At 32.1% G+C, this 22,194-nt stretch overlaps 6 protein-coding genes across 6 annotated transcripts; 1 reads left to right on the top strand and 5 right to left on the bottom strand.

Annotated features, from left to right (window-relative positions):
* Nucleotides 1-868: 868 nt before the first annotated feature.
* On the bottom strand, nt 869-3,076 carry LOC124945188 (calcium-dependent protein kinase 1-like). The gene is made up of 6 exons (XM_047485576.1): nt 2,357-3,076; nt 2,143-2,286; nt 1,908-2,060; nt 1,417-1,828; nt 1,236-1,335; nt 869-1,160 (listed from the first exon to the last, which is right to left on the bottom strand). The coding sequence occupies exons 1-6, from the start codon at nt 3,033-3,035 to the stop codon at nt 1,077-1,079; spliced, it is 1,572 nt and encodes a 523-aa protein (XP_047341532.1). The 5' UTR covers nt 3,036-3,076; the 3' UTR covers nt 869-1,076.
* A 257-nt stretch (nt 3,077-3,333) lies between these two features.
* Nucleotides 3,334-6,566, bottom strand: LOC124945187. Its single transcript, XM_047485575.1, has 2 exons — nt 6,427-6,566; nt 3,334-5,680 (listed from the first exon to the last, which is right to left on the bottom strand). Exon 2 carries the CDS (start codon nt 5,419-5,421, stop codon nt 3,658-3,660), a length of 1,764 nt encoding a protein of 587 aa, XP_047341531.1. The 5' UTR covers nt 5,422-5,680; nt 6,427-6,566; the 3' UTR covers nt 3,334-3,657.
* A 7,040-nt stretch (nt 6,567-13,606) lies between these two features.
* Nucleotides 13,607-14,329, bottom strand: LOC124910366 (disease resistance response protein 206-like). Its single transcript, XM_047451000.1, has one exon. The coding sequence runs from the start codon at nt 14,303-14,305 to the stop codon at nt 13,730-13,732; it is 576 nt and encodes a 191-aa protein (XP_047306956.1). The 5' UTR covers nt 14,306-14,329; the 3' UTR covers nt 13,607-13,729.
* Nucleotides 14,330-16,446: 2,117 nt separating this feature from the next.
* Nucleotides 16,447-18,206, bottom strand: LOC124945797. Its single transcript, XM_047486295.1, has 6 exons — nt 17,868-18,206; nt 17,633-17,799; nt 17,343-17,562; nt 17,093-17,266; nt 16,893-17,016; nt 16,447-16,822 (listed from the first exon to the last, which is right to left on the bottom strand). Exons 1-6 carry the CDS (start codon nt 18,141-18,143, stop codon nt 16,698-16,700), a joined length of 1,086 nt encoding a protein of 361 aa, XP_047342251.1. The 5' UTR covers nt 18,144-18,206; the 3' UTR covers nt 16,447-16,697.
* An 833-nt stretch (nt 18,207-19,039) lies between these two features.
* On the top strand, nt 19,040-19,944 carry LOC124910135. The gene has a single exon (XM_047450751.1). The coding sequence runs from the start codon at nt 19,040-19,042 to the stop codon at nt 19,910-19,912; it is 873 nt and encodes a 290-aa protein (XP_047306707.1). The 3' UTR covers nt 19,913-19,944.
* A 99-nt stretch (nt 19,945-20,043) lies between these two features.
* LOC124910585 (V-type proton ATPase subunit E-like) lies at nt 20,044-22,194 on the bottom strand. Its single transcript, XM_047451256.1, has 6 exons — nt 21,964-22,194; nt 21,785-21,885; nt 20,929-21,085; nt 20,650-20,843; nt 20,466-20,565; nt 20,044-20,371 (listed from the first exon to the last, which is right to left on the bottom strand). Exons 1-6 carry the CDS (start codon nt 22,063-22,065, stop codon nt 20,336-20,338), a joined length of 690 nt encoding a protein of 229 aa, XP_047307212.1. The 5' UTR covers nt 22,066-22,194; the 3' UTR covers nt 20,044-20,335.

The raw sequence follows: 22,194 nt of genomic DNA on the forward strand, positions 1-22,194 counted from the left end.
TTGAGGAGGAGGAGATATATTAGGGCTACTTTCCTCAATTGTCGCTTGTATAATTAGAAACAATTCATCTTGAAGAATACAAATCCAGACAATAAATTTGATCTCAATTTAAAATATATAAACAAATAAAAAATAAATCAATTAGCCTAGTTAAAAATATTTTCAAGCTAAATTCAACATAGTTTTTAAAATTTATATTAAATTTTATGTTTTGATGTTGGGTTATTTGAATTTTTTTTGAACAATTTTGTTTATTAATTCAATTTTTAATTAACTAAATTATTATAATATTATAATAGTTTAAGGGAGAAGCGTTTGGTCAACAAAACTTTTGAAATTTTATGTGATTTAAAAAAAAAGTGAACAAGTATAAATCTTAAATTAATTTAATTTTGTACGATCTTAAACAATAATAAAATTTTGCTATTTTACAAGAAAAGAAGTGAATTTATATTCAAAAATTAAAATTTTATTATTTATTCAAATAAATGAATTAATATAACTAATTTTGTAAATACAAATTTTTCTTAGTATTATTTTATTATTATTAATTAATTTTATAGTTTTGTTGATACTTAATTATATATAAATAATAATAATTTTATACAAATTTAAAGTAGATAACAATTTTAAATAAATTCTTTATTTTAATTTTATTTGTTAAATTTTTCTAAAATTGTTTTAAACTAAAGGGAGATAATATAAAAATATAATTTAATTAATAAATGAAATAATTGAAAAGAAATAAGATAAGAATATTGATGTAAAAAATAAAATTAAAGACTTTTTATTACTACATAGTACATACAAAACGATTTATTTATTTTTGGTCAATCACCAAAACCAAAGAAAAGGCAATACCAACAAATTAACCAAACAAACATCTTAAATAAATTAAAGTTTGGTGTACATTAGAATTGTCATGAAAATTGACGCTTAGTCAACATAAAAGGAAAAAAAAAAAACCTTGAGATAGAACAACAGCCGCAATGGGGGAGAAAGAATCCCCAAGTATTTAAATGCACACAAGAATATAAGGAAATGCGAGAAACAAAACATACATAATCGAGGACTACTTATCTACGACGTCTATTTGGGCCTAACTCCGGGTTTCCTTTTCTCATCATGGCGACAAACTCGTCGTAGTTTATTCTTCCATCCTGCAATGTTAGGTATGCCATATATTACTACATTTGCTCAATCAAATATGAAATTCAATTCAAACTACTACCCACCCTGTCTGTATCAACTTCTGCAATGATCTCCTTTACCGATTTCTCATCACCCATATTGTATTTTATCAGAGCATGCTCCAGTTCTTCATTCGTAATATACCTGTCCACAGTTTCAATAGATATTGATTATTAAATGATCAAAGTGTTTTCAGTGAAAATCGAATAGAGAAAGTAAACTGACCCGCTCTTATCCTTGTCAAAATATTCAAAGGCTTTGAACAAATGATCCTCTCTTTCCATTCTATTCATATGCATAGTAGCAGAGATAAATTCAAGATAATCGATGGTTCCATTTCCATCTACATCTGCAGCTTCCATAATCTGGCGAACTTCAGACTCGGAAAGAATAGTTCCAAGTTTAGGAAGACCAACTTTCAACTCTTCAAAAGTAATGGTTCCATTATTATCTGTGTCCATAGATTTGAACATTTCTTTCAACCCAACTATTTCTTCTTCAGATAGATTCTCTGCAATAACCTTTAAAGCTACTTTTTTCAGCTTGTTCATCGCGCTAAACTGTTTCATTCTAGATAACACAGCCACATCAAGCGGCTTATCTGATATATCACCATCTTCTCTCATCCATGGATGATCTGTAGCAAGTGACCCACATTAGTTAAAACTAATCAAATAGCTCCATATTCAATCAACAATCTTAGGGTTTGGGCTTACGTAGAACATCAATGGCAGAGATTCGTTCCTTTGGATCAGACTGTAGCATCTTCTTAATAAGATCTTTTGCACTAGTTGATATAGAGGGCCATGGTTCACTTGAGAAATCAAGATGTCCCCTCAAAATAGCATCAAAGATACCCTGTTCATTCTCTGCATTAATTATATATAGGGAAAACTTAAGATTGAAACTGTAAAGAGAAAATGGAAATCAAATGAAGATCCATATATATACCTCCCCAAAACGGAGGAACCCCGCTAAGAAGAATGTACAACATGACACCGGCGCTCCAGACATCACATTCGTGACCATAGCTACGACGCAAAACCTCTGGAGCTACATAATAAGCACTTCCAACAAGGTCCTTAAAAACATCACCTGCAAATAACAGATACAAATACAAATTACAGATCCTCAATGGAAGTGATCTATATAATTGAATAGCTACCTGGTTTGAAGAACACTGAAAGACCAAAATCAGTTGCTTTAAGAGGGGAATCCTCGGCTTTATTCAAGAGCAAGAAATTCTCTGGTTTCAGATCTCTATGAATCACGCCCATGGAATGACAATTATGTACGATCGTAATGATCTGTCGGAAAAGTGTTGTGGCGGCTCGTTCAGAATAGTGCCCTTTAGCAATAATCCGATCGAACAACTCACCTCCTTCGCAGAGCTCCATAAGTAAATTGATAGAGTAACGATCCTCGTACGCACCCTTTAGCTCCACGATATTCCGATGTCCGGTTAAGTGATGCATGATCTGAACTTCCCTGCGTACATCCTCTCTGTCGTCTTCATTAACGAGCTTCCGAGTGGCGATTGACTTGCAGGCTAATTTCTCGCCTGTGACTTTATTAGTCACGAGATAAGTCACGCCGAATTGACCTCGTCCGAGCTCTCGGCCGAAGGTGTGGGAGGCACGGACATCCTCCATCTCACGGCCGAGAACCTTTCCAGTGCCGGAAACAGCACGGCGAACTGGTGGCGCGGTTGTAGGCGGCGGCTGTGAATGATCGGAAGGGGTGGTGGTGGAGTGAGTAGTGCTATGAGTCTTGTTTTCCGATGAAGGGTTTCCGGCGGTATGGCGGTGGTGAAAGACGGAGGGCAAGCCGTTCCTGTTACCCATGTTGAGTCAATTGAGAGAGAGAGAGAAAGTAAAGGTAGCCGCCCGCCAGTTATAAGAGAGAGAGAGAGATATTTATTATGGGTCCGGTCTGAATCTGAAATGTGAAATGACAAAAAAAGCCCTCTGGAATCTGATTAGAAGGTGTTGACGAAGAACATTAGAAGGTCTTTCTTTACATTTTCCACGCAGGATCTAACTCCTTGCCTGGTCTTTGGGTTTGGTTTGTAGATAATGTTTTTTTGATGTGAATTATTTGAAAATTATTTACAAACAGCAGCCAATATGAAACCATTATCTTGGTCTAAATATATATACAAGATGAATGAGCAAAGTTGAGACAGACACAAAAGAGAGAGCTGTCCTAACAGCTTACACTAGAGACTCTCTCTTACCTTATTCTTAAATACCCCAAAACCATTAAGTCCCCTTCTATTCACAACAAACACACCATTATAAAATTATTCAATGGGAGCAACTTTTCTCAAACCACTAGACACGATAAGTTTCAAATTGCAAACAAACAACAAAACACACAAAACATAACATAATAAATTTGTTAAATGGTTTAAGGTAATAGACCTTAACATGCGCACCACCACCAGCATCACCAGCAGCCCTAGCCCTAAGATGATCCATTCTTAGACAGCAACGCCATCAGCCTTCCCCCGTGCACCCTCCCTTCTGGAACCAAAGCCGACGAACCACCCACTTCAGCCTGCTTTCCCCAAATATTCATGTTGTCGGTTTTTGAATCCTGAACCATAATAGAACCGAGAGTCGCCCCACCGTGAACGCGCTTATCTTGCACCAAAGCCCCGTGAGAAGCACAAAGACCGGCCTTATTCCTAGCAAACGAGACACAACCTTCTGCATCTCCTTCCCCATATCCTGACCCAACCTGTCCCCAACAACACCTCTTACCCCCACCGTGAGCCTTACAGAAATCAGTACTCCCTTGCGCACTCTTCCCGCACCCTTCTGACTTACAACGTTTCCCTCCACCGTGTCGAACGCAAAACTCTGTCCGACCCCTTGCACTCTTTGTACACTCGCGAACCGCACACCTCTTCCCGCCACCATGAGCAACGCAAAACAGTGTGCCTCCGTGAACGCTCTTAGGACACTGAACGTGTGTGCATCTTTTCCCTCCGCCATGTCCTTTACAGAAAGGTGTGCTGCCCTCCGCACCCCGAGTGCATCCTTCCAATGAGCATCTTTTCCCTCCGCCGTGAGCCTTACAGAACATCGTGCTGCCTTGAGCTCCTTTCGCGCAGTCCATGAATTGACAGCGACGGCCTCCCCCGTGCGATATGCAGAGACCCGAGAGGCCTTCCGCACTTTTAGTGCAGTTCTCCTTCTGGCATCTTTTCCCTCCCCCGTGACGGATGCATAGACCGGATTTCCCTCGGGCGGCGCGAGTGCAACTCTCATGGCTGCACCTTCTGCCGCCGCCGTGGGCAATGCAGAAATCAGTTCTGCCTTCCGCACTTTTGGTACAGCCGAGGAACTCGCACCTCCTGCCGCCTCCATGGGCCTTGCAGAAGACGGTTCGGCCTTCAGCACCTTTCTGACAGCCGGCTTTCTGACACCTACGGCCCCCACCGTGGGCAATGCAGAGACCGGAGGCGCCTCTTGCTCCTTTTCCACATCCGTTGAACTGACATGTCTTAGTACTACTGCTATTATTATTATTACTACTACGCGGCGGCTGATTAGTTTGTTGAAGTTGTGAGATCCCGGAAGTACAGGAGATTGAGCTTTGCGGTGGTTTCGTAACAACGACGCTTGCTGAGACAGGCTGAAGCAGTGGAGGATTGAACAAGAAGCTTTCGGGTTTCCATTGTGACGACGAAACCGTCCCTTCCAAGAATTGCGGGGTCCACATAGTACTCATATCAGATTCATGAGACACTCCAGTGCCAGTGGAGAGACTTAACTTGAGATCAACCATTGGCTGCATAAACGTCTTTTTTGGAGCACTGGATAATGTGGTGTTGTCGTTGTTGTTGTTGCTGCTCCCTAGATGAAGAGAGAAATCAAGATCAAGTTCCATTGAGGATTCTTCCTCGTTTTCTTTTGCAGAAGAAAGGGTAGACCATGCAGTTGCTGAACTCCCGCCCTTACTATCTGAAGAGCTAGAATAATTGTTGCCCAGTCCAAGGCATAATCCTACATCCTGTCCCACCGATACATCAATCAAGTTCCTTTTTCGTTTCATTCCTCTTGAGGAGAGAAAAAATGGAAGCGAACAACCTGTTGAATCGAGCTTCAATAGGGTTGACTGATCAGCTCCAGCCCCTAAACGGAGACCATCATTGTCCACATTCATGAATGAATTTTGAGTGGGGTTTGCAGCAAAACCTAAATTCAGACGTCTAGCATCCATATAAAACAAACAGTGACGACGCAACAATCTTAAATCTTTACCAAAAGAACAGCCTTCCTGACTTCCGGGTTGAACTAAACTTGAAACAAAACTAACTAACTACGGTTAGAGGTCCAAAGAGGACACCCCACCCCCACTCACGAATCCAGAAGTATCACACCTATCCATTTGTTACAGATGTTTAAACCACAACTTCAGCTGATATCACCAAAGAAATAAAGAAACACCAGAATTGAACTTCACCAAGGTGTTAATCATCCTGCATACATCAGTGCAAAAAACATCAGAATTACAACAGATCTTAAGATTCAACAGATTGTCATTAAGATAAATCCCAGCATTCACAGTTAAGATGATAGCTTCTTCTCCTATATAGAATTACAGATTTCTCCATCTCCAAACCAATACATCCTATACTTCCAATTACCAGAAGAAGAAGAAATTCAGATTCTAATAGCAGATTGAATAAGGTTCCATCTCCATGCCAATGTTACGATTATATAAAACCACGACTGGTTATAGCTAGGGCTTATGAATTAGGATCAAACTCAAATCAATTAAGTTTTGAAATAGTTTTATCCATCAAATCAATCCCTAAACTACAGTCCTAACAGATGCGATAAAAACAAGTTTGCAATTATCCGAAAGAAACCAGATGAAATCAAAGAAAACACACACATATATACCATCAAATTAACAAAAGAAACAAGAACAGAAAACATAGATATATACAAAACCTAGATTCAGATCAAAGATAAAAAGCTACTCACCACAAAAACCTGATATGCTACAACAGATCCAAAGACGAAATTAAAAAACAAAAGCTGCTGCAAACGCACGCACAATCAAAGACTCGAATAAGATAAAGAAATTCAGCAAAGGAAATATGAAAACAGATAAATCGAGTAATCGGAACGAATTGATGAATTTCCGATGCATAGTTCTTAAAGTAAAAGCAAATTCAACTGTTTCTACGAACACGACAATTGGAGATTGATTATTTACCTTGATTTTGACGAAGAGATGTTCAATTTTGAGGCGCCGGCGGCGGCGGCGTAGGCGATACGAGGCGGATAGATGATGCAGAGAAGAGCGGCAGAGAAAATGCGGAGGAAGGAAGTATATATGGGTGGGTGGAGATAGAGAGAGAAAATAATAAAAAATAAATAAATAAAAAATTGGCGATTGTAGACACGCGCATAAACTTAAAAGTGAGTCGCGTGTGTTTATATACTGCGGAGTGCGGACCATTATTTCTTAAATCTTCGATAGTGCAGATTAATAACCAATTATTTCTTGCCACGTCATTAAAAAGTCCAACTCATTCCTGGTTGGGATTATCACCTCATGTTCAAATCAATGTGTTTAGCTTAGTTTGATTATTATTCCTCGTTAGCTTTATTAATCTTTTTAATTGATACCGAATTTATTTAATTTATTCATTAAAATTATTACTAATACTCATCTAATTTAACTTATTCTTCTAAATTATTTTAATATTTTATTCGTGTAATCAAACAAGCACTATGTACTATGAATTGCTTGGATTACTCAAATATTACAGATTGCTATGATTTGTTTTTTCTAATAAATAAATAAAAAGTAGTAGTGTTTGATAATAAAAAATATTATTTTAATTTTAAATTAAAAAAATAAAGTAATTTTTTTTATTAATTAATTTAATGAGAGATAATATGATAAAATATTTTTAAAATAATCATAAATTAATAAGTTAACTCAAACTTTAATTGATTGATAAAATTATTCAAATTAATAATTAATTTTTAAAATAATTTTTTTACTTTTTTTAATTAAATATTTATAAATTTTGAACTTTTAAGCAATCACTTTCTTAAGAATTAAGTTTTTTAATTTTTAAATAACTCACTTTTTCAAAAATCAATATAATATGTATTAAATATTCATTTTTTAATTAAATTTTGACTTGTTTTTTCAACTTTACACCTAACAAAATTTTCATCTATTTTAATAATATTTTTAATTAAATATAAACAAAATTGTTTCACTTTTAACTTTCTCGGTAAATTTTTTTATTATGATAGTAGTAAAAAAATATCAATTTTAAGACTTTGTATTATGATTTTACTATGGAAAATGAAACCATTGACAAGATTATAACAAGTGAGGAGTAGGGGGTGTTTTTGGGTTTTTCCAGGTTTTGGTCAGAGTTTTTTGAATTTTTATTTAATTTTTAAAATAAATTTTAAAATCGAACCGATTTGAATAAATTTAAATTCGGTTTATTTGAATTAAATGAATTCAAATTCGATTAGATATTCGGTTGAGACCAAATATTGAACACCCCATATTCATAAGATGAAAGAAACTTTTTTAAAAGAGTTATTATCCAAACTATAATTCACCGTCAATGTTTGACAGTTGAACGACGAAAGTAAAAATAAAACAGTCATCACGACCATATATGGTGAAGATGTGTTTATAATGGTAATAAGTGTTTTCAACGATAAAGAATAAGAGATAGGTAAAGACTCAAGAGTGGCCGGTTGGAGTGAGGATTAGAGTTTTAGAGATTATACAAACTAGCGACTAACCTAAATTAATATATAATTAAATATATAATTAAATAAATAATAGAAAATGAATTCGGTTTTCGAGTTGAGATCCAACTCGAAAACGAAATTGAAAACCTAATTTGAATTCGAATTGTTTTAATTAAAAAACGAAAATAAAATTCGAATTCGGTGAATTCAGAAATTCGGTCGAATATTTAGTTAAAACCAAATATTGACAAGTTATGCTAGTAAGCTTGAAAAACATTTAGAGTGTTATTTCTTTTTCTTTTTACGGAAAGTTCCAACCCTCAAATTTTTAATGTGCTTGATAATTTTTTTATGCATAGGTTTCTTTGATCAGGCGGTCTTTTTTTTTTTTCTATATAATTTATTATATTTTATAAAAAATTGTTTTCTTTTTTTATTTAATGTTTTATTTATGTGTGTTTATACAATTTTATCAGTTTTTTAATATATATATATATATATATATATATTGTATAATGTTTAATAAATTTTGATATGAGATATTTTGTAATTTCTTTTACAGAAACAACCCCTTTAAAAAAATATTGGTTTAAATGTGAGAAATTTAAAATTAGAAGGGTAGATGTAGAGGAAGAAGTAAAATATAACAAGTGAGAAAACATAAGTTAATATTAGAAGACAGAGCTTAATAGTTTTTGAACATATATTCTATCAATAGAGCTTAATAGTTTTTGAACATAGATAATCATCGATAAGATGTAAGACGGTAAAGATTGGTCTGGTTGATTTACATAAATAAATATTTAGTGGGGTGTTGTATATAGTGGGAATTTATTTTATGTGATTTTTTTTGTGATTGAGTCTAGATTCATTGTGAGAATAGTTATTTGATTAGATTTTGGGACGAGTCAAAAGTCTAGTTATGACGTATAATGAGATTGCTTCCATTGTAGAAATGTCACAGTACTTAAGGACATGTTTGATCATCGATCTAGTGGTTTTGCTAACTGAATTAGATATAGAAGAAGATTAAATATTATGGAGACTTCGTTCCATAATAGAGTTTTACTTTTGGTAGAACGCAAACAAGTGTCATCATCTGAACAAGATATTATGCGTTTGCAAGATATGATTAGTTTCCATGTGAGAGTTATTACAAGTTGTTCGCTAAGATAATTTCATATTTTTTGTTGGGAAAAATTTGAAGAGTCAAAAATTCCATTTAAGATCTCGTTCTTTGAGTGTAGCGTTTTTAATGGTGGAATTCTAACAAAAGATATGTGCATGAAAAAATTGTATTATGGTTAATCATATGTGTCACGAAAAGATTGAATCAACAACTCACTTATTTTTGTATTGTCGAGTGGTGACTAGTATTTGAAGTCTCTTGTGGAGTATTATTTAGATTCATTGGGTGATGCCCAAGTCTTTGGATAATTTATGAGAATATTGGATTGATGCAGCTGATATGATAAGTCTACATAGTTGACGCCGAACTTTCAATAATCGTAATCGTTCAATGTGTATCATTCATAATGTTATTATTACGACGTTTTCTTTGATAGTTAATCGTTATTTTCAATGATTTACGACGACCTCGATAATTTATTGAGTACTGGTTTTTTCTTATTTTTATTTTTTTTCAGGTCATGTTTTGTCGTTACATGCTTAAACGATTTTTTTTCATTTATAATATTTATGGACTTTTAAAAAAATATTATATATATATATATTATTGTTCTTATTTCATAATAATATTATTTTTTATTTTATTATACATTCATTTTATTTATAATGTTTTTAAGTTAAGTGGAGGTCAGATTTATGATTATACTATTTTTTTTATATTAAAAAAAGGAAAAAAAGCTCACTTAGACGTATGTATTTGTACAACTAGCTCAACTAGCACTTAGACGTATGTACTAATAAAAGGTCATTTAAACATATGTATTTTCAAAAATTGGCTCATTTATCCTCTTTTAGTAACCTTGGTTAACTTTTATTTTAAATTTATATATTTATTAATTAAATATTAATATTTTTTTTTCATTTATTATTTTATTTATTACTAATAAATGAACCTTTTATTTTTATTTTTATTTTTTATAATTTTTTATTATTTCTATATAAGTATTTATGATTGATTATTTTAATTTTATTTTATATATATATACATGAGCCTTCATCATTAATTATTTTAACTCTATATTTTTTTTCTTTATATATATATATATATATATATATATATATATATATATATATATATATATATATATATATATATATATATATTTTTATATTTATATTAATTATTTTAAATTTGTTTATCCCAATAATTGAATATAACAATGAAAATTCTTTCAACAATAAAAATCCTTCAAAACAAAAATAAATTAATTAATAATTAAGAATTGAATAATAATAAAAATTCATTCATCAAACACCAAAAAAGTAATAATCAAATATTAGACAAAACAATTCATTTATTAATATAAGTCGTGAATAAAAATTAAATAAAAAATTATTATTTTTATTTATATTTATATTAAACTAAATAAGAAAAAACCCTTTTTCATTTTTATTATATTAAATTAAATAAGAAAAAAACCCTTCAAAAAAAATATTACAATAAAACATAAAATTCATAAATAAGTTGTTAAATTTTTTTAAAAAAATGAGAATTTAAGAAATATAAGAAATAAAAACTAATAAAAAAAAATAAAATATAAAATAAAAATTAATATTAAAATAATAAAAAATTTAAGAATAAAATAAATTACCTACTTTAATTAATGAAAAAGAAAGAGAGAGAAAATATATTAATATTTAATTAATAAATATATAAATTTAAAAATAAAAGTTAACCATGGTTATTAAAAAAGGCTAAATGAGCTAATTTTTTATAGTATATGTTTAAATGACCTTTTATTAGTACATACGTCTAAATGAACTAGTTGTACAAGTACATACGTCTAAGTGAGCTTTTTTCCTTAAAAAAATATGTTCTTATTTCATAATAATATGAGTGTATATTATATATTTCATTATACATTCATAATTATCTATTTTAATATAATATAAAACAAATTCACAAATTATGTACTAAACAAAAGCAAATATGAACTACTAAATCTAGATTAATATGTTGTTTAACATGGATATTCGTTCAAATCAGAATAAAAATTCTAAGGCCTTATCAAACTATATTATTTGGGATTTAATTATTATTATTGAATTAATCTTTCCATAGCACTAGGGCCAATTTTGTTCAATTTTAGTTGGTTGTCCTCTCCTTTTATGCTTTGTGTTTGTCCCTTCCTTATTCCATTTTGACTTTGCTTTTTCTTTTTTTGGAATGACATTTATTTATTTATTTCGAATATTTATATTATTGAATCACAAAATTAACCTAATTTTCAAATAAATAAAAAGCTATAAATTCAAGCATATGCTTCCGACAAATGAAAAGATAAATCACATGGAAAATGATCGTGTGTGGTTCATAAACAAAAGTGCTTGAGAGATTAGGGTTTGAACATAGACCAATAAGATGTCTGAATTCATCATAATTTGGGGCATACTAGGAAGATGCGGTGGTCCAGCATGCTGCTGATTATATCCCATGGCGGCTTGCCAACCAAACCAAAGCGGTTTCTTTTATCCGCCTTTCTTTTTTCTTTTAAATTAAGAGCTTGTTTGATATTTAGTTAATTGAATTTTTTATTATTTAAGTTAAATGATTAAAATATTATTTTGTATTTAATATTTAAACTATATAAAATAAAATAAAAATAATTTTGTGTTTTTATTGAGATAAAAAATTATTTAAGACAAAAAAATTTAAAATAATAATAATACTTTAATGTGAAAATAAGACTAAATAGTACAAAACTACAAATGATTGTCTTCTCAATAATTTTTTTAAATAGTTAAAATTATTTATTATATGTCAACTTGTAGATGAGATGCCTTTTATTTTTAGAAAAACAGATGATCATATTTTAAATATAAAGAGATTCTTTAAAATAATTGAAAGTGGAATGTGGTTTTACAGGAAATATATTTATTCTATTTTTTTTAATCATTCATACAATATTATAAAATGAGATTAGTTTAAATATAACTAATCAAAACTAAAATTTCATTAAAAATAATCTAGAGAAAAAATCAAAACAAGACACGTCAAACTAAAAAATGGTGACGAGCTACGTAATATATTTTACAAGATTTGAAATTTCTGAATGAATATCATAAAGTCGTTTATTCTATTTAATAAAAAAAATGGTTTACTTTATTATTATTTATTAATTATTATATATATTTTTAGTTTAGATCTTATACATAATTAAAATTCTTAAATTTGTTTGAATTGATAAATAAGAAGAAAGATGAAATGATGTTTTTTTGTTTTGGTTATTTAAATAACATAATGAAAGCTTTGAATTTGTATATGGCTTTAATAAATTATTTTAAAATAACTAGTGAAATTTTTTATTAAAAATGATTTAATCTTATGTTAATTATTAAAAATAAAAATAAAAAAGAAAGAGAGGGACAAACTAATATGCAAACGCGTCCATGTGATGTATCGTATGACGTGTGGAAGCGACTCGTCACCGCTCGTGGTGCTTGGGGGTGGGTCCCATTCGACAACTCCCAAAACAACGTACTATAAAAGTGGTACCGACTTTTATATTTGTGATTGTTGCTTTTTATTTTTATTTTTATTCAATACCTTTCTTTTTCTAATATAAATAATATTTTTAGCAAAATTTAATTTATTAAAATGAAATTTAATAAAGATAAAATATAATGAGCTGTCACAATTTAAGATTTTCTAAGATGGGCTTCTCTTGTTTTATAACTATTGTTGTTTTTCAGCCTTTTAGGCCCAAATAATTGACCCAATTACAGTAGGTCAACTAGTTTAGATGATGGGCCTAGTTCCTTATTTTATGAAAATTTAAATTTTCATGATTCAATTTAATCCATTAGTTGATTATTATTATTATTTTAAATAAGAGTTTATTATCTGAATACCCTATTTTAATTTAGAGCATCAATTTTACAACTTTAGCCTTAGATTAATTTATTTGTTTTTAAGTATATCCAATATGAGATAACTATATACAAAATTGTCTATTATCATTAACCTCTATATTTTTTTTCTTTCATTGTAATTAATGAGATCTTTAATTAGGATGGGTCTATAAGGTTTTAAATGTTGAGATTTGTAAGTTTTTATTATATTGAGTTGATTTGTGAATTAACCTATAATTTAATCACCATAATCAATATTTTATACTTTGTTCAAAATAGGATTCAAAATTGTCAAAGAAGATTTAATTAATGGAAAATAATGACAAAATCTTGTTGGAGTCCAAATAAAAAAAAAATCTATCAGTTAATCTCTATCTAATTTTAATTCACAATTATAATTTTGTATCTCAACTTAAGACAAAGATCTTGTCACTTGAATTATCTGATAGGTTATGTCTTTCATTTATTTTTAGGTTATCATTTTTTAGTTATTTGTATTTTAATAGTCACAAATAGTAGAAGTATAAATTTTAAATTACATATTTTAAAAAAGGTTGCGATTTTGGTAGTTAGTTTATCATGGACACACATGTCACAAATTGTGATGTAATAAATTCACTAGTTGAAATGAAACAGTTTCATCAAAGAGCAAAACATACATTGAATTCAAGTAGATGTGACCAAACTATGACCACATACAAGATTATTTAATTTTGCGTGAAATGAGAAGTTTTAATCTTAATTTATCAATTTTCCCAGCACTCGTAGAATTTGATATCGACTTGAAGGCGAAAATAAACCTCCCCTTCAAATGCATCCGTCATGATGGTGGCAATTCCTCGATGCATGAAGAAATCGCCAGTACCTCCCACCACAGATATATCTCTTTGTTTCACCATGATAGGGTCTGCTCCCAAAAAGTTAATTGTGCCATGACAATCCGTTGAGTTGAGATAAAAGGAAAACCCTAACCAAGATGTGAAAGTGTTTTTAGTGTCGTAAATATACATTCCTTGAGCTCGCCCCACAGGTGGGGAATGGAAATTGTTATCGAGAGTAATAGGATCATCAAAAACAACAATATTCCCAAAATGGAAATTTCCGGCCAAGATTGTTTTGTTGGTGTTTTCAGGGCCTGCCACGATAGTTGAGGTCGCGTTCATTGCATTCTTTCCGTTGTATATGACATCATGGAAGTATAAGACCAAGCGTTTGCATGGCTCGTAGCTACGGGGTTTTGCTTTTGGCGATGTTGTAGCGAAGGAGACCGATAAAAACATGAATAAGAAGAGGAGAAAAGCGGTGCACAAAAATTTAGTCATGGTGTTATTAAATGAAATGAGATTGTAAAATTAATCAAACTTCTTCTTGTGACTTTTCTCGTGTCTTTGAGGGCCATATATATAGAGAGTGGCATAAAGGGATTGGGTGGGTCTTTTTTATTTTATTTTATTTTCCTTTACTTTTTTGTATATTAAATAATGAGACATAACAAAATTCAATGAAACTATTTAAAAATTGTAGGAATCTATAACAAACATGTTATGATAAAGAATCTTGATTGAAGTAAGATTATAATATAATTAACTAGTTGTAACATACTTTTTAAAACACCGTTAAAAAGTTAAAATAAAATAAGCCATAATTATATATAACTATAGTTTAAATATACCTACTATGAACAACTATAAAATGTGCAAATTGCTATAAAATAAAAGTTTTGTTGTTGTCCTAATTTGACTTTCTACACTGAAAATGACATTAATTTCATAACTACCCAATAATCTAATACAGATTAGAAGAACTAATTACCATAATATATTAATAATTGATAACACTCAATGAATATTTAAAAAGAGATATTTATGCCTAAAATTTTAAGAATTGACACTAATTTGATTTTCAATAAAAAAAAAAGGAGAAATTATAATTATAGTTTTGTTAGTTCCTAAATTAATTTAAAAATATAAATAGTAAATGTTGTCTGAAAAGCTTGAAAAGCTTGAAGATGCTATTGAACTTTCGATGATTCAAATTACATCTCATTAGTGAGAAAAATGCAAATAAATTGTAGACCTATTATTTATATTATAATTAAATTACAGCCTATTACCACTTGATATAACCATTTTTTTAATTCAAAAATCAATTTGAGCACTAGAATAATATTGGTTAACAACTAGTAGATATTATTTTGAAATAATAATTGGATAGATGACATAAAATCAACCTTGATTGGTGAACTGCTTTCTGCAAACAGAAAGTCAACCAAAAATACAGTCACATATAAAAATAATTCAAGATTGAGAGTGACAGCACTTTTACCATTATATAATTATATATATTGAAATTTGTAATAAATTTGATAAATTAAGTATGTCACAACAAACTAAGAATATGATAATTATTTTCTTAGACTATGTTAAAAACTTTTGTCTCATCAATGAATCATAAAGACAAACTTACAAAATAGTAGTTTTTTTTTAATTGTAAGGACAAAAGGACAATTTGTGGTGGATTGATTCTTCGATTTGTTCGAAAAGAAGCCTTTGACTTATTATATGTCAATCAATACCTTATTTTTTATTTTATTTTTGGTTGAGAATGATTCAACAAAGTAACCATAATGTTGATATATTCTTCTTTTATTTCATTGTAAGTCGTTTATTGTAAACATGTCACCTATAGTTATCCATCTCATTATTTTGAACATGTATAACTAAAAAGTGTAAGACGAAAATAATGATCTTCTCTTAATTTCTTCAACTAAGTATGATTGCATGAGACAAACAAAAATCTTATGACGTTTACCAATCTTGAACTTCCAAAATTAGATAAAATTAATAAAAATGAGCAACCATTATTTTGAAAAACATATTCAAATAGGGACATAAGAATAAGTAGAAACTCAATGGAATATAATCTAAGAAACATATTAGGTTTTTTGGACTTTTTTTTTTACTTCTAAGATGTCATAGTCCTGATTTACCATTTCTTCAACTAAGTGTGAGACATAAACAAATATCTTATGGCATTTGTCAATCTTGATCTTTCAAAATTAAATAAAATTAATAAAAATGAACAATCATTATTATGGAAAACAAATTTAAATAGACAAAGAATAAGTAAAAACTAAATGTAATATGATTTAAGAAATGTTTTTTTTATTGGAGATTAGTATCACCCTTCAATGTAGTAATGACATTCACTTTAATTTAATTCGTTTTAAATAAGAATCGAAATGTGATTTTTAATCTCTTAAAGATCAGCGTTAATAAAGAATGATTCAAACTTAAAAAGATAAGAAAGAAAATGAATGATCTTATATATTCTTGTGGGAAATGATTGTAAATCAATCCATATTAAATATAGAATCAAATATATTCATTTTGGTCCAATCATTCACCAAGGTTTGTGGTGATATAACCCCTTAAGATTTGATTAAACATATGAGTACAAGTCAATACCCAAACAACAATGAATATTTTTTATCTTTATCAAGAAAACTAACATGATCCCCTCATTACAGTAACTCTAATTAAATCAAAACGTTTTTAGTTTGAATCAAACTTGAGACCTTTAGTCTCTTGTCCTATGACAGCTCCAAATGGATTAACAACAATGAAATTTAAGTAAGAGGAAAAGCCCCCTTCCTTGTAAAACATACAGTGATATTAGCATATAAAAGCTTCAACCTTGATTGTTGTTGTTCTTCTAAGACAACAAAGAGAAAACGTATGACACTCGACCATTGCTGTTCTTAGGATTTCCTTCAATGATTGATAATGTTCTTTCATCCAAATCTATGACTGCTGTACATAATGTGTAAAGCACTGGACCTGAAATCAATCTCAATCTATCAATCAGCATATCATGAAGAATATGCTTGATAAAAACACAATTTATTACCAGTCATGTAGATTGGATATTCTGCATCATTCATGTCTCCAAGTATTGATAGAAAATCTTGTTTGCATCTTTTTGATAGCTCTGCTGCTCTCTTTTGTCTTCTCTTCGAGCTCTCATCATCAGCCTAAACCAAACAAACAATCAGAAAATTCAAATAAAACCCAAATTCGATCTTCTTTTTGCTTGTGTCCCCCTCTTACCTGCTGAACCTCCTTAAGGTGAAGATACATATTTGCATGGAAGAAAGGCTCTGCTCCAATCTCATGAACCGACACCCTGTTTCTCGATGATGTCTCCACGTTTACAATCCTTCTTGTTTTGACATCGATCAGATTGTAACTGTGCCCCACAGAGGCTGCCGATGAATGAATCCTCTAAAGAAAATCCGTAAAACGTTTTAAGCAACGAATGAATTGTTGATCTAAAGAAGAAGATAACAGGTTTAATTACATCTAAGGCGTCCTCCAAGCTTGTAGCTTCAAGAAGATCACGGGAAATGAAATTCCTGCCAATCCCACCTGCATCAATCTCTGATTCCAATGGAGGAACTGAGTTCAGGGTGAATGCAAGTCCATGGCTGTTGAAACCAAATGCACAGCTTGGGAGTTCTCCAGCGTATGTATAAGCAGTGAAACTCAAACCACTTGGAAGAGTTGATTTTATCAGATATCTGTAATCGTTAAAGAGAAATTAACATATCAATTGATTTAGATAAAGTATATTATAACTATTATAATTACGTGTGATCAATCAAGGCAACATTGGCATCTTCATTGTGAGCTGCAACAGCCATGGAATCGTTAACAACAAGAACATCGGAGCAGTCATCGACTGAATCAATTTCATCGGAAAGCTTCGACTTTGGCACAAACGGGAGTATCTCCTTTCTAAAGTTAAGCAACAGCAACTAAAAACACAAATTTCAAAAAAGGGTTTGAAGATAATCAATGTCTAGTAGCAGGGTAGTAGACTTACATGAAGCATGGGGACGCCGCTACCGTCGGCAGTGCCTTGGAGTTCGTTCCAGTAAGAGGGGAACTTTTTGCGGTTGGAATCGGAGAGTGCTCCGATGAGGGGACGAGAAATGGGGGATTGGGCGAATGGGAGGAGCTGGTTGCGGAGGATAAGGTCGGCGGCGATTCTGCTTTTGATCTGGTTTGAGAATTTCTGGCCAATTTGAAAACCCATTTGGTAGCTGCTATCGCAGGGTCCGATTTCGAACATTGGAAGGCGGCTTAGACCGATATCCATGAATGAATGAATGAATAACGAAAGTTTGAATTGATTTCTTTATCTTTTCTGCAATGGGATTGGAATTTGGACCAATCATCATCCTCTCTATTTAGAAATTTAAATTAATTTCGTTAAAATATTAATTCTTATTCTTTCTTTTCTTTAGCTCATATAGTTCGAACATTCAAGTATTTTTAGTGGTATTTTTTTTTTTTGTGTTAAATTGTCGAGTTCGAACTCAAATTTACAAATTTGTTTGAGCTCGAGTTAATAGAAAATGAATGAACCAAACTTGACTCATTTGCCGTCTTTTCGAGTCAAATGGGATATATTATTTTCACGTTCATAGTATAAGGTCAATTATGTTTGTTTATGATGTTTATATTGGTTTTTATGTAACTTGAAAAGAGTTAAAGTGGAAGGATGATACAAGTTAAAATGAAGATAAAAAAACATGAAAATTAATGATTCTATGAACCGTTTTGTTTACATGAGGAGGGCCTACACATAACACATGCTGCTTATGAAACCAGACAGCCAACCAGCTTCCGCTGTCAACGGCCCGCCCAGAAAATCAAACCATTTATATTATTATAACATGATTAATCATTATTAATCTTCACTTTTAATTCTGATTAAAGTTTTTATTGTACAAAACAGCTGATCGATGATGATGACTATGATGTGTATTGTATTAGGTCAAACATCCTTTTTCCAGGGAGAAAAGATTTCCATAAGCAGAGGAGCCATCAACGGGTTGGGTTTGATTTGCATGTTCTTCCCATAAAGCTTCCTTCTTTTTCTCTTCTAACCGGACCCCACTTCAAACCATGCCTTTCCTTTGCCTTTCTCTATAATTATATTTGCCTTCTTCTTCTTCTTCTTGAAGCTCCGATCACTCTCTCTTTTTCTCCATGGAATCCAAACCAACCTTCTTCTTCTTCTTCTCAATCCTCCATATCTTGTCCTTGGCGGTCGCCTCTGATCATAACTCCACCACCCAACTCCTTGATGTTCTTCTCCAGGACAGGGCATTCAGGGCAGCTCAACACCGCCCCATGACAGGAGAGCTCTTCAATATCAGCCTCCCTTCCATCCTGGCCGGAGTGAGGGTATCCGTGGTTCGTCTTAGAAGCAATACATTGTGGCGTGAAGGGGCGAATTTTTGCGATTTCGTCATCCCAAGAAGGACTCTCCCTTTTCCATACGTCAGGAGAATCCTAATATCCTTCCAGGATTTCGGAAATAGATCATCCGAATTCTTCAAATTGAATTTGACTGATTTCATGTTGGTCTCATCCGTCGTAAGCCTCAGGACCTACGACGCGACCAATTTTAGTAATGGCCCGACCAAGGTGGGGCTCGACACCATGACCCAGAAGATTATGGTCCGGTTATCGGGCTTCAAGGTTTCAGAGGATAATAATAAGAAGATCAAATGTGCAAAATTTGGGTCGAAAGGGAATATTGATTTGAGTGATGTGGGCTCGGGAAGGGAGTGCTATGGTGATGGGAAAGATGGGTATTTTTGCCTTGTCGTACCTTCTAAAGGTACGGTGGATTCCGGGTTGTGGGTTGTTGTTGGGTTGGTGATTGGGTTTGCCGGGTTGCTGTTATTTGGCTTTTGCGGGTTGATGGTAGTTTGGATAGTGAAGGTAAAGAAAATACATGAGATGGAAAAGGAGGCTGATGATGGACTGGTACTAAGGACTGTTTGGATTGGTGGAAGCAAAATGCCATCTGCCGTGAATATAAGAACTCACCCTATTCTCGAAAATGCACCTTGAGCTTTCACCAACCAGATGTTTGTGTCTAAAGTTATTCGATATTTTTCCATGATTGATCCAATCGAAATTCAAATGTATATATTTCTCTATGTTTAAAAATAAAAATTGAATTCAAAAGCTGCATGCATGACTAGTAAAAAAACTTGAATTAAAAAATGGAACAACACCAAATCATACAATCAATTGAAACAAATTCGAGGTGTTTTTTCACATATATGAATTCACCTTTATTAATGACAATAGTTTAAATACTACTTAAGCCAATCGACAGCATTCCCAAATACAGTAAAAGGAAGTAGAAACTAGCAGGGGATGAGATTCACTTAACTGCAGTAAAACCGACAAATAATATCACAAGAATAATTTTAACAGAGGAGAGGTGAACAAACCGCATTGCAATTTCTGCAACTCGAGACGAGACCATCACGCAACAACTTGACCAAATAGCCACTTACGGATCTACAATGGGACAAAAGTGCATAAAAAATCAAGTTTCAATTCAATTGCCAAACCCTGACCAAATCTCTTGTTGAGAAAACTACAAGTCATTTACCTCAGGAAGCTTATTGCGGAATACAACATCCAAACGGGCATCAAGGGAGTTCTCAAACACAATTTTTCCATCTCGAGAAGCCAACACTACACCACCCGAGCTGAAAAAGAAGAAGACATTAGCTTTGTATGACTTTCAGTGCATCACAAGATCAACTACATATTATAAAATAGGCATGCATTACCAAGTAAGACCATGATCATGATGATGGGAAGGAGCAGAAGGAAGGTAGATATCGTCGACAATGACCTCAGGTTGATCAACCACAGCTTTCTCTGCATATTCCTCTATTGCTGACTCTAAAGCATGATGCAGATGATGCAAGTCTTCCTTACGACAGCGCAATAAGATAGCTGGTTCCTTCAGCCTAAGCAAACTCTGCAATCCATTATTGCATTGGTAAGAAGTAAGTACTCAAACTATCAATCTGTTAAATAAAAGTTTCCAAAGAACAATAAGATACCTGAACTATAAGTCCTTTCAGAAGCCTTCGGTATTCATGATGTTTATGGCTCACAAGCAATAGTTCCTTTGCTGCAGCATCTTTCATGGAATTAACAACATCATCCTGAGCTTGGAGGACCTTAAGTCGTGAAGCATTCAGCTGCATAGAGTACTCACTGAAAGAAGAAATTCAGCTTTATAACTGCAATTATTCTTAAATATATATGGATCCTTAACGTGACAAATAAAATATCTTAATTCAAGATTAATAAGAAGAAGATAAACATGTGCCAGATTTAGTTGAGCAGTATACAGTTGTAATAACCTAACCAACCACCAAATGATGTCAAAAAGCTTAGCCCATTGCCTAATAAAAGGCACAAGAAAATCCATGAATGCAAGATGAATTAGTCGAGGCACTGACTTGTCAAAGAATGAAATCTGGTGCCTTCCCATTATTACATTCAAAGGATGAACTATTAATGAAACTCCATGAAAACAGCAAATAACTGAAGTCTTTATACTATTATTGATTTATTTCCAACATACAAGCACATAATCTTCTCTTTAACTAGCAAGTGTTAGAATTGCTTCTAGTTTTCATACAAATGGAGACTAAAACCTATAGTTGAGAATTTAAACGCTCAGCTGAGCGGAAGCACCTAATCATTGGTATAGAATGAAATATCCAAATGGAATCATGAATACAGATCCAAAAGATAAGTAAATTGCCAATGCCAATTGAGCTGTAACTTATATACTGGATTCAATCAAAGACTTATCGAAGATTTTGAAAATCAGCTCTATTGCTAAATCTAATAGTTAGATTCCAAACGAAACGTTAAACAGTGATGGAAAAGGAGTGAGGAATTTACATTTTCCTGCGGATATCTACTTGCTTCTCTTTACGCTCATACTCCTGTCTGATCTTCTTCTTCTCTGCTTCTACCATTTGCAATTTCTCAATGTTGAATTCCTATATGTACATGAAACATGCTAGTTGATCGGGTAATGATGAGAGAAATGAGAGATTGATATAGTTTAGGACAGTTACCTCCTCGGCGGAAACGGAGATCTCATTGGACTTCTCATCCGCCTCTTGGCGGATGAATCTGACCATCTGCTGGATCTGCCGGCTGACATCTGCGTCGTTCATTGTCGATGATTGATTCGTAGTTGAAGATCTCAAATTCTAGATCTGGTAAGAAGAATTGACGACAGCGATACGGGAGGGATGGACTCTCTGGAGTCTTCTACTATTCTTCTATCTATCTTTATTAATAAG

Source organism: Impatiens glandulifera, chromosome 7, assembly GCF_907164915.1.
Source record: "Impatiens glandulifera chromosome 7, dImpGla2.1, whole genome shotgun sequence".
Lineage (NCBI taxonomy): Eukaryota > Viridiplantae > Streptophyta > Magnoliopsida > Ericales > Balsaminaceae > Impatiens > Impatiens glandulifera.